This window comes from Alligator sinensis, unplaced genomic scaffold (assembly GCF_000455745.1).
Source record: "Alligator sinensis unplaced genomic scaffold, ASM45574v1 scaffold872_2, whole genome shotgun sequence".
In the NCBI taxonomy this organism is placed as follows: Eukaryota; Metazoa; Chordata; order Crocodylia; family Alligatoridae; genus Alligator; species Alligator sinensis.
In genome coordinates this window covers 213,637-227,057 of record NW_005842132.1, presented here as the reverse complement: position 1 = coordinate 227,057, position 13,421 = coordinate 213,637, and the positions used below count along the sequence as shown (strand labels likewise).

Below are 13,421 nucleotides of genomic sequence, written 5' to 3'. Positions count from 1 at the left end.
AAGTACATAGGTAGGCAAGCTCCTTTGCGTAGATGTGATCTCTTTTATTAGACCTACTGAGTAGTTGGAACAAATTTCTTTGCAAGCTTTTGGGCACAAGTCTATGAGGAATTGCTCTAGTCCTCCTAATCCTGTACGTTTCCTGTATACATAAAATGAAAACAACCCCCTTGACCAAGTTCACTGCCTTTCTTCCTCTAACCTTTCGTAGGAAGCTTGTGGTCCTTTGTTGGCAAGGGAAGGAGGGGGTAAGTTTGGAGCTACCTTTCACCCCTGGCTTACTTCAGGAGTTGATTGATCATTTTCCTGATTTTTATTCTCTCTCGGGAGGGGATGCTTGCAAATGTATTATGCAGCAGAAGCTAGTTGGTGAGTCAAGTTATGCAGGTCCATCTCTAACTAACTTCCGGACCAGCCGGCTCTGAGGTTCACCAGGGCCTGCAGAATCGGGGAGTAGTGCCCAGTACAGCTGACTCACTTCAGGAGGGCAGACTATGAGCACGTATAGCTTCACCCACTGTAAAAATGCACAGAAGTGCAGCCAGAACACTTACGATGATAACAGATTAAAATGGCTTCCACCCTGAAAGCTATTTAGGAAAAATGTGTTATCCTGTGGTGCACCACACACTTAGAAAGGCTCCACAATATGTAGAGGAACCAGACTAACTAGAGGCCAGCCAGGAAACCTGTTGTGTACCCCCTCCCTCTACCCCCCGGGGCCTAGGGCTTGAAGCGTACCAGGAGTGACAGTAAAGATGTGGGTGCCTAGTGGGTAGCATATGTAAGGCAAGGCAATTTGGACAACTGGTGGTGAGCTTACTTCTGTCAAGCTCACAAGTTGTGAGCCAGGGTGTGGGGATACAATGCAATATAAACTTCCCCTTAGAGGTGTCAGCCAGGATTCAGGCACTGGTTATACAGCTAGTGGACAGGGACAAAAAGACAGCACGTGCTTGATTTGAACCTTTGTTTTCCTCCCAAAAGAAATAGTGACATGCAGAGAACAAGGGATGTGCAATATCGTTACTAATGAATGCACAGTAATTACTGGTAATAGATGGACACGAGCTGTGAAGAACAGATGACTAACCAGACCAGGATCCAGATTCCCCCAGTTATTTCTTGGTGAGCAATGGCAAAGGGATTAAGCTGTCTCACTATGGATCCAAAGACATAAATCGGAGTCTTATTCTGGACTTGTCCTGATAGGTTCCCTGCATCCAGGCCAATATGAGCACAGTAATGACTCTGAATCTCATTGAAGTCAGAAATCCCAGCTCTTGGGCCAGTGCTCTATCCCTTAGCCCATATTGCCATTCATTAAGCACCCATCTCAGGAAGGGAAGCAGTTTCTCACTTTCATTTCAGCTCCTGAATCCACTCTTGCTTTGCAAACACTATTTGCAAAGCTGTTAGAAGAATGGCTGCCCGATCTGAGAGCTGGCTTTGAACCCTTGGGCAACTCAGTCACCCCAGTGCACCTCATCTGGGAATATTCAGTAAGAGAGAGAGAGACCATTTTCATGCAATGCACATTTATTTATCATACTCTTGACTACATTGTCGGTATCTATTGGGTGGCAGTGGGTCCAGTGGCTGTTGTGTTCATGCCCAGTTGCAGCAGGAGCAGCTGGTGTCGAAGACCAGGCCACTCCTCCTGGAAGCTCCTGCCCTTCACGCAGTGGTAGAAGCTGTTCTTATCGGTGGGATCTGGGTAGAGGCCACTGGCCTTGCCAGCACAGAAGTTGCTGTTGCCACCGCTTGGGCTGCCACCAGAGCTTGGTTTGCCACCAGAGGTGGTAGCAGGGGCAGGGGGGGCAGCTGTAGCTGGCTTGGCTGGCTGGTTAGCAGCAGTGCCAAGAGTGGTGGCTGGAACTTTGCAGTCTGGAAGAAGCAAATGCAAAGGACAGGGATTAAAATGTGCCGGTTTCTAAGCTCGAGGCAATGCTGAGAGGAGAGGGGTGGTGGACGGCAGGGCAGAAGGTGAACAGACTTGTTGGAGAAGTGATCTGTGCCGAAGAGAAAGATGTGCAAAGGTGCATGTGGCAAGTGTGTGGGCTGGGAGGGAGGTGTCATCATGGGCAGAACCAAGGAGCACCAAATAAGATACGAGGGCAGTAAGAGCAGTGCTGCAACGAACCATAAAGGTGCAGATAAGCTAGAACATGATGCAGCAGAGAAGGGAAAGATAGGTGAGGGGCTTGGGAAAAAGACTGATATCATCCGAATGATAAGCTAGGAAAAGGCCCACGGGCTGAAGCCTTTTGAGTTGGCCGGAGGGGCCTGGTGAGTGTGAGACTGGCCGAGGAGGAGGAGGCTGCGGCAGCTGAAGCAGAAGAGGTGGGTCAGGACGAGCTGAGGGCTGCCGGGCAGCTCGCTCCAGGCCTGGGGGCTGTGTGTGTCTACTTACTGGGGGTGGTGACGCCAAGGGCAGATTTCAAGGAATTCATCAGAGGGTATTTGCCTTCCCCACAGAACGTGCCGAGGAAGTCATCCAGGTCAATAGCCCAAACCATGGCACCTCCAAACTTGTTCTCCAGCAGCCACTTAGCCTGTGAAGGACAATCATGCAAGACAGAGTTGTAACAGATGGTGTAAAGGTTTTTAGGTGTCTTAGGCATCCTCTGCATTCCTTCATGCTGCATGTACACCTAATCTGAAGACTTTGCAGTCATTGTGACCATGAGTGGTCCCTATTATATCAGCAGGCCTAAAAGCCCTCAAGCAGTCAGTGAGGCAAGAGGCAGCACAAGACCTGAACTGAAGCCTCCTGTGGGCTCTGCTTGACTTCTTTTGTCTTTGGATGAGGTTCAGAGTGAACTAGAGCAATACATGTTCTATGTGAATGGTGCACTTTACCCCAATACATTATTGATGTACAGTGAATGCTGCACCTAAAAACACAAAGAGGATATAGAAAATGGTTCACCTTGATGGCAAAGCTCTTCGGGTTGTCATAGCCGATCCACTGATTTCCTTTGTAGGAATACGGGGTCTCCTGAGGAGCGTTCCACACTGTGGTAGCCCCACTTTTCAGGAACTGGCAGACCTGGGACATAAAAAGTGCTTGTTAAAGTGATCTGGAGTCCTGTAGCAGACCTTTAATACAGCTCCTCACGCATTCTGGAGTGACCCTGGCCTGTCTGGCCTAAGACACACTGCTCCAACAAGGGCTAGTTTCCATGATCAGGAATGATCAGAGAAGTCAGCTGCAAATATCATCATGACTATAGCAAGCCGTCACGAGTCAGAATGTAATATCACTAGTATTGCATTTTATGTCTTAAAAACTGCTGGCCCTGTTTTTTCCACCCCACCCAGTGTTTGGAGATCTCAGTCAATGGGATTTGTCCCTTAGTAGATAGCTCCATAGTTCCCTATAGTCTTTGTTGTGTGCATCAAGATTGGACACTATTATTATTATTATTATGAATTATTTGTGCTACAGCGATATCTAGAAGCCCCAGCCATGGATCAGGTCCCCCCTGCGTGCTGTACTTACTGGGTGCGTCTACATGTTGCCATAAGGTGACATTGTTACTGCGCCATGCTTTAGTACTTCCTTTTGGCAACATGTAGAGGTGCCCACAGATAACAGAAAGATGCCCCCTGTCCCAAACAACTTCATAGCATAAGCATTTTCATCCAGGTTGCACACCACGGGGGATTGCCAGGCCCCTGTGAAAATGGGCTGAACTCCTCAGAATGAAAACCCCACAGGGTAGCTAGGTTTTGGCTCTGGTTTCCAATGCTCAAGCAGGTTGTAAAACATCCTTGTGCCATTTTTTCTGGGCATCTCTACCTCTTAAAATAATTTTGGAAGAAGGCTTTCAGGGAGCTTTACCTCAAAGTAGGCTAGGGTCCCGGCTGACTGGGTGTATTCTCCTGGTGCACCTGGGCCAGCGGTTGGAGCCGCCAGGCCATGGTTAGAGGGGTTGTTGAGTGTGAAGGTGCGGGCATAAGCCCCGAATCCAACCATCAGCTTTTCAGCGGGAGCACCGTTGTCCTTCCAGTAATTCATGGAGTAGTTCTAGAGGAGACAGCATTGTGAGCCAGCCAGGGAGCTGGATAGAGTCCGAGCATCCCAGCCACCACATCCCTGCCCCAGTGGTATGAAGTGATGGCACAATGCCTACGCTACTCACCACATTGAAGTAAATGTATGAGCCCTGGTCAGCAGGACCTGCATAGAGAGGGCTGTTCTCCCCTGTGAAGCCTTCCCAGGAGCCCCTCAGGTCGTAGGTCATCACATTGATCAGGTCCATGTACCTTTGAGGAAAAGCAAGTGACCATGGGTATCAAACTAGGGGTTTCATTTTCCATCCATTTACCCAACACATGGACTGCAGCATCCATCTGACGTGCTCAACCATCCCTCATGGTGTCAGGGCTCCCACGCAGCTGTATGACTAACACTTCAGAGCAATGCAAAATGTGTGGCTGGATGAGAAGGGTCAGACATGTCCCTGGCATAATTATGTGATGCCAACAGGCTTTTGCTAAGGGGGAAAGCTGGCACAGAATTGGGCTGAGAAAGTGACTGAGCCTGGGAAATCATGAGCTGCATGTATGAGACAACAGGAACATTTTGCTATTTTGCTTTAGTGGTGAAAAGTGACCATTATTTGCATGCTGCAAAGGCAGAGAGACTTGCAAATGAGGTAACAGCAAGGGGTTGAAGTGACAGTGTGAAGTTCTTGGTTGGCTAATTCTAGCCCATGTAACCTGTTAGTATCCTCCATTGAAACGATGTGTAGAATCTTCCCATTGATAAACCCCATTTATTGCTACTGTCTTCGGTCTGCAAGAGCTGGCTGGGACTCACGGTTTCATCGATTCATAGATTGCTAGGGGCTGGAAGGGACCTTGTAGATCATTGGGTCCAGTTCCCCTGCACTAGGCAGGAAAAGACAACTGGGGTCAAGTGACTCCAGCAAGATGACCGTCCTGGCTGTATGTAGTTGCAAAACACTTATTATCTTTGTCAAGTGTTTGTTATCCCTTGACTTCTGCTGCCTCAGTTCCCCTTCTTTGGTTCCCCCTTGGTTTAGAAACTTACTGACACACTTACTTGGACATCTGAGGGATCTGATAGGCAGTTTCAATGGTGCCCACACCAGCAGACACTGCGGCAGAGATCAGCAGCCTGGGTTTGTTGCTCTTTGTAGCCTCCGCCTCGAAAGCTTCATACATTTCCTGGAATACACAACACGTCGGTCTTGGCTCTCAGTTCGGAGCAGAGGCCAACGGTCACCAGATTTCACACTCCAAGGGCCGTGATAAAGAGTGGAAACATTTTGAAGGAAAAACATTACCCAACCCGTTACATATTTGTCCTACAAGTGCATATATTTGGATACATGTTCTGCTTTCCAAAATATTACCCAAGACACTGATTATCAGTTTGAATTCCTGACCTACTCTCTGAGTGACTCAAAAGACCAATGCTCTCTAACATGGGACCATGTCTCATACTAAAAACCCGTGATGAAAAAATAAAGTAGAAAGATTTTAATAGTTTGGAATTCTTTTTTTTTTTTTTTTTTTAAATAAACAGCATTGCCATAAACCTCTGTTTTTTAGGATTCAGTATTTCCAGTGTTATTGAGTATGAGAAATACATTTTTAATGGTAGGAGCAAGTCAGGTTTGAATGATGTAAAGTGAGCAATATCCTTCATACTGAAAAATACATCCCTGGCACTATAACATTGCTCTTTTCCTGTAAGAGGGCAGTATCCTTGCAGAAAGGCTACCTAACAAACTCCATGTGTATCTATGTACTTTAGTGGCATAGTTCATATGAGCTAGTATATCGCTTGCTAGCTATGATGCCCTGGTCCCTGGGATGAAAGCTTAGCATACAAGAAAGGCTGACCTTCAGCAAGACAGTGAAGAGCTGCTGAGTATCAGCGGGGCTGCCTCTGTTACCAGGATATTCCCAGTCAATGTCGAGACCATCAAAGCTGTACTTGCGAAGGAAAGTGATGGCAGACTGGATGAAGGTCTGCCGGTTCTGAGCGTTGGAAACCATGGTGGAAAACCTATAAGTGATCAAAATGGGGATAAATGGTGACTAGCAGACATGTGAAATGGCCACAAAGTATGATGTAGTGTGTTTCTAAATGTGTTATGAGCTCCAATAGCTGGTCCATACAGAGGAAACCAAGCTATTCAGTGTATCCAGCTAATAAAGGTCCTATAACTCCAGCGGCAGAGGTCAGTAATACAAGTCCCAAATTCAAATTCTTCTGAAAACCCATTAGTGAAGCATATTAAGTGGTTAGGGGCTTCAGATCAGTTGACAAAGAATGAGTGCACAGAATCACTTTGCCATTTGGCTGTGAATAGCACAGTGAGGTGTCTCGTTCTTTGCTCCCTGGACAACGCTGCTCCAAGTTTAGGGGCAGGCATGTAGGAAGGTCTTGGCTAGCTGAATGGTCTGTGTCCAGATACAGGCCAGGAAGTAGGAGTTAGTGGGAAAGGGTGAGACAAAAAAAGGATAGAGAAAGAAGAACTTCAAACTGTCTATCGGGGCCTTACTTTTGGGTACCGAAATTCCAGCCTCCAACAGACAGCAGGGTTTTCAGGTCCGGATTGCTGCAGAGAAGTGATTTTGAAATGTCATTAAAAGAAGAAGAGTGAGCAAGCTCATCATAGTTGTTACTCGAAGTCGTTTGGACACAGTGGGATCATTTTTGCTCTTAGTGGCTTCCACTGAACCTCACTAAAATCAGTGTAATCGCACAGGGATATCTGAGAGCAGATTTCTAAGTTGTAGTTACCTTCCACTTCCTGTCCTAATCTCTTGGTGATTGTAAGGTTATCTTTGCATGGCTTACATAGCAGGTTAAGCTAATCTACAAAGCTCGGTGGGATAACCCAGCCCTTAGCTTCAATTGATGATCATCAGCATCGTCAACTGAGAAACTCATCAAGCAAAATGAGACTTACTAGCTCTTGAGTCCATTGACACCAGCGTAGAGGGCCACATCATTTGGTTCGATGGTCTGGATCTGGTTGTTTTGCATGCCGGCGAAGGCATAGATAATGTGAGTACACAGGCATGGGTCAACATCTTCTGGCATGTAACGTGCAATTCCAGGCCGGTACTGGCACCAGTTGGTGAAGTAACACACAATGTTGGTGGATGAGGCTAGAATTGGGAAGGAGAAGATCACAGCAGCATGCCTTGATTATTAAACAAGAAAGGAAGCAGGCTGAGCTATGTGATTTAAGCTCCTGTGATTCAAACATGAAACTACTATTAAAAAGACATCGGACTTACCCAGCTGCAGCTGCAGCAGAACGGCCAGACCTGTCGAAGGAAAAGAGAAGCTCCATCATTTGTTGCTCAGCCATCAAGACCAGCTGTTTAGGGGAGTCTGAACTGAAGAAGTCTCATCTCTGTCAGTGGCAGTAGCAGTTTGGTAAGCGAGGGTAAAACTGGGTCCATAAACTCTAATGTGGACCAATCATTCCCTAATATAGCATGTATCCATAACTAAAACTGATGCTGCTCTGGATCTTATTAGGTATGGCTTTCATTTTTTTTGTTCCACATAACCTGCACTATGATCCAGCCATTATCTCCTGGATCCACAATAACCCAGAGTTGCCATGAGCTGTGTAGGGCTTTTCTTTAATAAAAAGAATAAGAATTAAGAGTAACATTTTTATTCATAAGGTGCTACGTCCTCTTCAAACCCCTCCCATCCCTTGTTGAAAAACAATGTATGACCTTGAATAGTAGTGTGATGAGTACTTATATAGGTAAGTCGTTTGAGAGATGAAAATATCTAGGGAGATGGTGGGTGATGATATCTAGGGAAATATGAAATAGGGAGAGGAGATGATATAGGATGATAGATGGACAGAAAAGGCAGGAAAAGGCAGCTGTATCATGACAGGAAATATTCTACTTCTTTAGAGACCCAGGGGGAGAAGAAAATGAGGATCTGCTGCTCCCTGTACTTACCAGTCAGAAGCAGAAGCTTGCCCATTTTGGTGCCTGTGTACTGGCGCTATGCATCGCTTGCCTTGCTTTTATAGGGCAATCCTGCCCCTCCTCCGCTGCACACGTGACACCAGTGCACGTCTCCATCCTATACGTTAAACATAAAGTTAATCTGTAATTTCAGGTAGACTAAGCCAAAATAGAGACCTCATGCCGCCAGCCAACTTCTGCTCTGAATACTATCTTTATTTTCTATCAGCCCAAATCAAGGCTGCTGGATAAGTGGGCTCTGATTGAAAGGGAAGCATTGGTTGTTTCCCTCGTTGCCCCAGAAGAATATTTAATCCTTTAGCTGGATATTTACAGGACATACTATTATGTAAGAAAACCCTGATAACCACCAAAGAGTGTGCAACAGCATGGAGCTTGCCACTGTATTGCTAGGGGTGAGACTATTATGTAATGCAGGACAAAGAGTATTGCTAGGAGCTCCACAAGCCAATTTTAGAAGAGGAGGAAGAATACAACAGCCTGGTCCTTTCCTAAACTTACTCTTTCTTTCCTTTTCCCCATTATTTAATTTGGGGCTCATTATATCAAGGGACTTCAGGAATCATATATAGTCATGGAGAAGTACGGCTGGAAGGGAGGTCCAGAGGTCTTCTAGCCCCCGTCATCCCCATCCAAACCATGAGTGGAAAACAGGGGAGGGAGAGAATGACTGATATCCTGACAGCAGAACTGCTTGCTAATTCACTGAAATGGCCCCTTCTGGTGGGAGCCTGCTGATTTTAACCAAATTTAATTTGAAAAAGATATGGGGGAAGAACAAGCATGTTGACTTGATTGGAAATGGCAGGTTTTAATTATTTGTAATTGCAATTGGAATAAATGTTATGATTGGTCTAAATGGGATGTCTTGAACATTTTTCCTTCCAGGAAAATTTTGGATGTTTTTGGTTTTGTCTTGATTTGGAACAACACATGTCAGAGCGTCCCAGAGAGCAGATGTTCTGCCAGCTCTGCTCCCTTTGCTCTCCGTGATCTTGCTTAATGTTTGCCATGCGTTTCTCTGCACGTGGGGAACTAAGCTGATGCTAACCTGGCTGTCGGGCATAGCTTCCAGCAGAATCACAGCAGCAGCTGTGAAATGATGCCAACTTGGTGCCCTTCCTTTTGCAAAGGCCTTTGGTAACTCTGTCCCGTCTTTCAAGAAAATTAAACAGGTGGGTCATTTTGAGCAACACGATGGCTCAGTGCAGTATCACTGTTCCTAGCACATCCAAAGTGGGGTTATATTTTCCACGGATACTGGTGTTGATATAAATTGGTTTACTCCACAGTTGGAGTGCCAAGCACGTGTGGGTATGTGGAGCATGTCTATTAAATATTTGAGCAGACTACCTGATAGACTATAAGTAAACTATAAATGAAGTGAGTGTGACAAAGCTTCTCTGAAACGGGTTGCAGCTTACTAATGGGCAACTCCTGTGGAGATTTTTGGGGCACTGCGTGTGCAGAGCCATACCCCAGCTTTTACCACTGGCTTGCTAACTGCTCTGTTGGTAAAAGGAGAGGACAGATTATATAGCCAATGCTCCTGATGGAGCCAGACCGGGGCAAGGGAACTCTAGTCACTACTTTGTCCTTGGAAACCTCCTACTGAATGTTTCATGAACAGGTTAAGCAGAAGACCTTGAAAAAGATGAAGTTATAATAGCAGTCATGGAATAACTTTACATAGCTCTGGTGACTAGATGCTTGCATAGGGTGAAAATAATGGGACTTGGGGTGTGATAACCAGATGGCTGTAGGTTTGAACGGGCTTATGTTTATAGAGCTGGGTATTCCCTGCTCTATTTACATCTGATTCCCCAACTCTGCTTTTCAGGGTCACACTGTCCCCAGCATTTGAGATGGACAAAGGGTAATTCTACTCTTGGCCATGAGGAAAATATTGTGTAGGTGCATGATATCGCCATGCCATGATTGCCTTTCCAATCTCCTGTTGCAGCTTTACACAGTACAAGGTACAACTTGCTAAGGTCACCGAGGAGAGGAAACCTGAATGTTGGCCCTGGTGAGGCCCCATATGGAGGGAGTCATGGTCGCACTACATAGCAGTCATGTGTTGGTGGAAGGAAAGACAGAAGGTCCATCCCTCTCTATACATAGTGGCGACTGCCCATATTTTCTTTTCTTTCAGTCACTTTTTATGCTGTGTATTCCTTGAGCTGCTCATTTGGATGGGCAGCCAGCACTAAATCCTTGTTGTTCAGCCTCGGGAAGGTGTGCTGGAGGTGTATGGCTGTTTATATAGTAAATGGAGACACCAAATATTGGCAATTGGTAACACCATTTGCGGTCCTATTTCCCCTTCTTGGGGATGGGCCAACTTCAAGAGCACAATTATACCTTAATCCCCAGGGGGTCAGGCTAGATGATCTGTTCAGGTCCCTCCTGACCCTAGCTACTATGAAACTATGAAACTCTTTGGCCTAAAATATATCATCAGGCTCTTCTAGGTACAGAAGTAAATGCGAGCGCAGTTTGCCCTTCTTGGATTTATTTTACTCATCTGTAAAATGGACATTTCACTCAGCACAAAGCCATTGGAGGGCTTGAATGTATGAATGCTTGTAAGGCTCTTTGAGATCCTCGAATGGAAGCAGCTATCTGGAGGCAAAGTATTATTATTGCTAATCATAGAATAAAAGGAATGTGCAGATCATCTGCTGATACATGGACACCCTGTGCTGATTTAAAATGTATGCCACACTGCTTTGGTGTAATTAAGGAGGCAGAATGTCTAGCCATTTTTCAAGTGCTGTAAATTTTTTTCAGACAGCTCGTAAGTGGTTTTGTGCTGCAGGAGAAAGGCAGAGAAGGCTGGACTTCTGCTGTGGGATCTGGGAAATATATTTTAATTATGGAGGACTTGACAGCAGTTCAATCAAACCATTTCCCCAGGCTAGACTGGGAAAGATCAGTGGTTCATTTAACATCTATCTCCATCCTTGAAAAGTTAAAATTACAGGGCTAAACTTTGCCTTCATGCACATATGTTCATTTCTCCTTGACTTCAGGAGGAGCCAGTGTACGCACACATCTTTCTGTAGGTATATTCACAGCTTTCACTCTGCTGGCTTGTTTGTTATACCTCAGATCTGCTTTCACAACCTCTTTCAGAGGACATGGTTTCTTCTGCACACAGAAAGAACCGGCAAGGTCATCCAGGCCCATTTTCCAAACCATGGCTCTTCTCAACTTGTTCTTTTTCAAGTATGGAACCTGATATAGGGAAGGAGGAAGAGTAGGGAAAAACTCCCAGAAAAAAACCCTTGAATTAGCGGTATTATATAATCATAAGGTTGGAAGGGACCTCAGGAGGTCATGCCATCCAACCTACTGCTCAAGGCAGGACCAGCCCCAACTAAAGCATCCCATCTCTCCTTCTTACACTTTGCTTTCTGCTCATCCTTGCTTTCCATCCATCTGATTAAATGAACTTGGGTTCAGGAAAGCTTGTGTGCTCTACCTGTATCTTAGTTAGTCTATAAAGGTCCATATCTACCATGCCTTAAACCATCCCCATCGAGTGTTTTTATAGCCTGCTCTTGAAAATTTCCAGTCCTTTGTATAATGACCCTTCTGGTATTTGAAGACTGTTATCAAATCTCCTCTCCATCTTTTTCTTCTCTAAACTAAATAGCCATAGCTCTTTCAGCCTTTCCTCATAAGTCATGTTTGCTGGGCCTTCATTTGTGTTGCTCTCTAATGGACTCTGTCCACAGTCTTCTTGGACGGTGGGGCCCAGAACTGGACACCATCCTCCAGGTGAGGCCTCACCAGTACTGAATAGGGCAGAATCATGGGATCACAGAAAATGAGGGTTGAAGGGACCTCAGGAGGTCACATCTAGTCCAACCCCCTGCTCAAAGCAGGACCAGCCCCAACTACATCATCCCAGCCAAGGCTTTGTCTAGCCAGGTCTTAAAAACCTCCAAGGATTGGGAAGCCACCACCTCTCTGGGTAACCTGTTCCAGTGCTTCACCACCCTCCCACTGAGAATCATTTCTCTTGATTCGCAAGTGAAACTCCTGTAAATGTAACCCACTATGCCACTGGGATTTTTGCAACAAGAGCACAGAATTGGCTCATATTCAACCCACCGTAACCACTGGGTCCTTCTCTGAAGTACTGCAGCCTAGCCAGTTCTTCCCCAGTCTCTAGTTGTGCATGCAATGATCCCATCCCAAGGGCTGGACTTTGCACTTGTCTTTGTTGAATTGCATCTGATTGATTTTGGACCATTTCTCCAGTTTATCCAGGTCATTCAAAATTTCAGCCCTGCCCTCCAAAGTGTCTGCAACTCCCCGCCTCTCTGTGTCATCTGCAGTACTGCAGATTGTCAGCTGCTTTGGAAATAAATTGAGGTGGAGCAGGAGGCACGGTGTGGAATACTGTATATTCCCCCCCCCAAAATGTTCGTTCTGAGTCCAAACAAAACAGCAAATTTGTGAACTTCTCTGCAGAATGGATGTTGCAAAACTCTCCAATTAATACATTTGCAAGAATTTTGCTTGTACAAAAGGCTTTGGGTTTTTGCTTTATTGAGTAACGCTGGTGTTATAAGAGCTATGGAACCATTATCGACAAGGGAAAGGCTGCTAATCCTTCTAAGACCCATAAATCATGAGTAACTTGCTTGGTTGAACATTCCTTGCCCTTCTCCCCCAGCCCTCCACTCCTCCCAAATCTCCTCCAACAAAAGTCAAAGAATGAGAAATTTCAGGCCAAGGGGAGCTCTTTTGATTCATTATAAGTGAGGAATATGAAACTATAAATGCGAACAGAAGCTAACAGTTGGATGCAATAAAAAAGGGGTTTCCAAGAATCCAGAAGTCCCTGTTACCCTAAATTGCAATAATATCCCAACATTTCAGACTCTTCCATAATATGAAAATTCTAAAATATTTCATCTTAGAAACTTCAAAACAACAGTGTCAAAACTTATCATTTCAGTGAGGTCAGAATATTTACTTTTGACCTTATTTTGACTTTTATATTGAGTCAACTTTTATAATCTAATCTGCCTCGACAATTTTAAATGATAAAGCTGAAACAAAACATTTTGACCTTATGAAACAAAATGTTTCAATTTTGTCCAATAAGCATTGTCTCATGGAAACTGGTTCTATAGAAACATTTTCAACCAATGCCACTTCCTGCACATTATAAGCAGATCAGAAATACTTTTCCTACAGAAAAACCCTTTAATTTATGCCTGTTATATATGTATTTCCATATTTGTGCAGCAGGTGGTTGACTAAGATAGCATCATGAGAATCACATCTTAGACTGTTTTGGCCAGGCATTGATGTCAATAGAATTACAAAGGAATTAAGTGGGAAAGATTATGTGAGTCCAGCTTTCCTGGGCTCTGAGGAACAATAAGAAG

General features: G+C 45.1%; 1 protein-coding gene across 1 annotated transcript; it reads right to left on the bottom strand.

The window, feature by feature from the left end:
- Positions 1-1,608: 1,608 nt before the first annotated feature.
- LOC102383947 (acidic mammalian chitinase-like) lies at positions 1,609-8,005 on the bottom strand. The gene is given in 12 exon segments (XM_014520579.1): positions 1,609-1,657; positions 1,659-1,887; positions 2,414-2,555; positions 2,933-3,052; positions 3,848-4,033; positions 4,149-4,272; positions 5,075-5,199; positions 5,881-6,046; positions 6,546-6,602; positions 6,957-7,158; positions 7,291-7,320; positions 7,981-8,005. Coding segments are annotated over 12 exon segments (1,455 nt in total).
- Between the last annotated feature and the right edge of the window lie 5,416 nt (positions 8,006-13,421).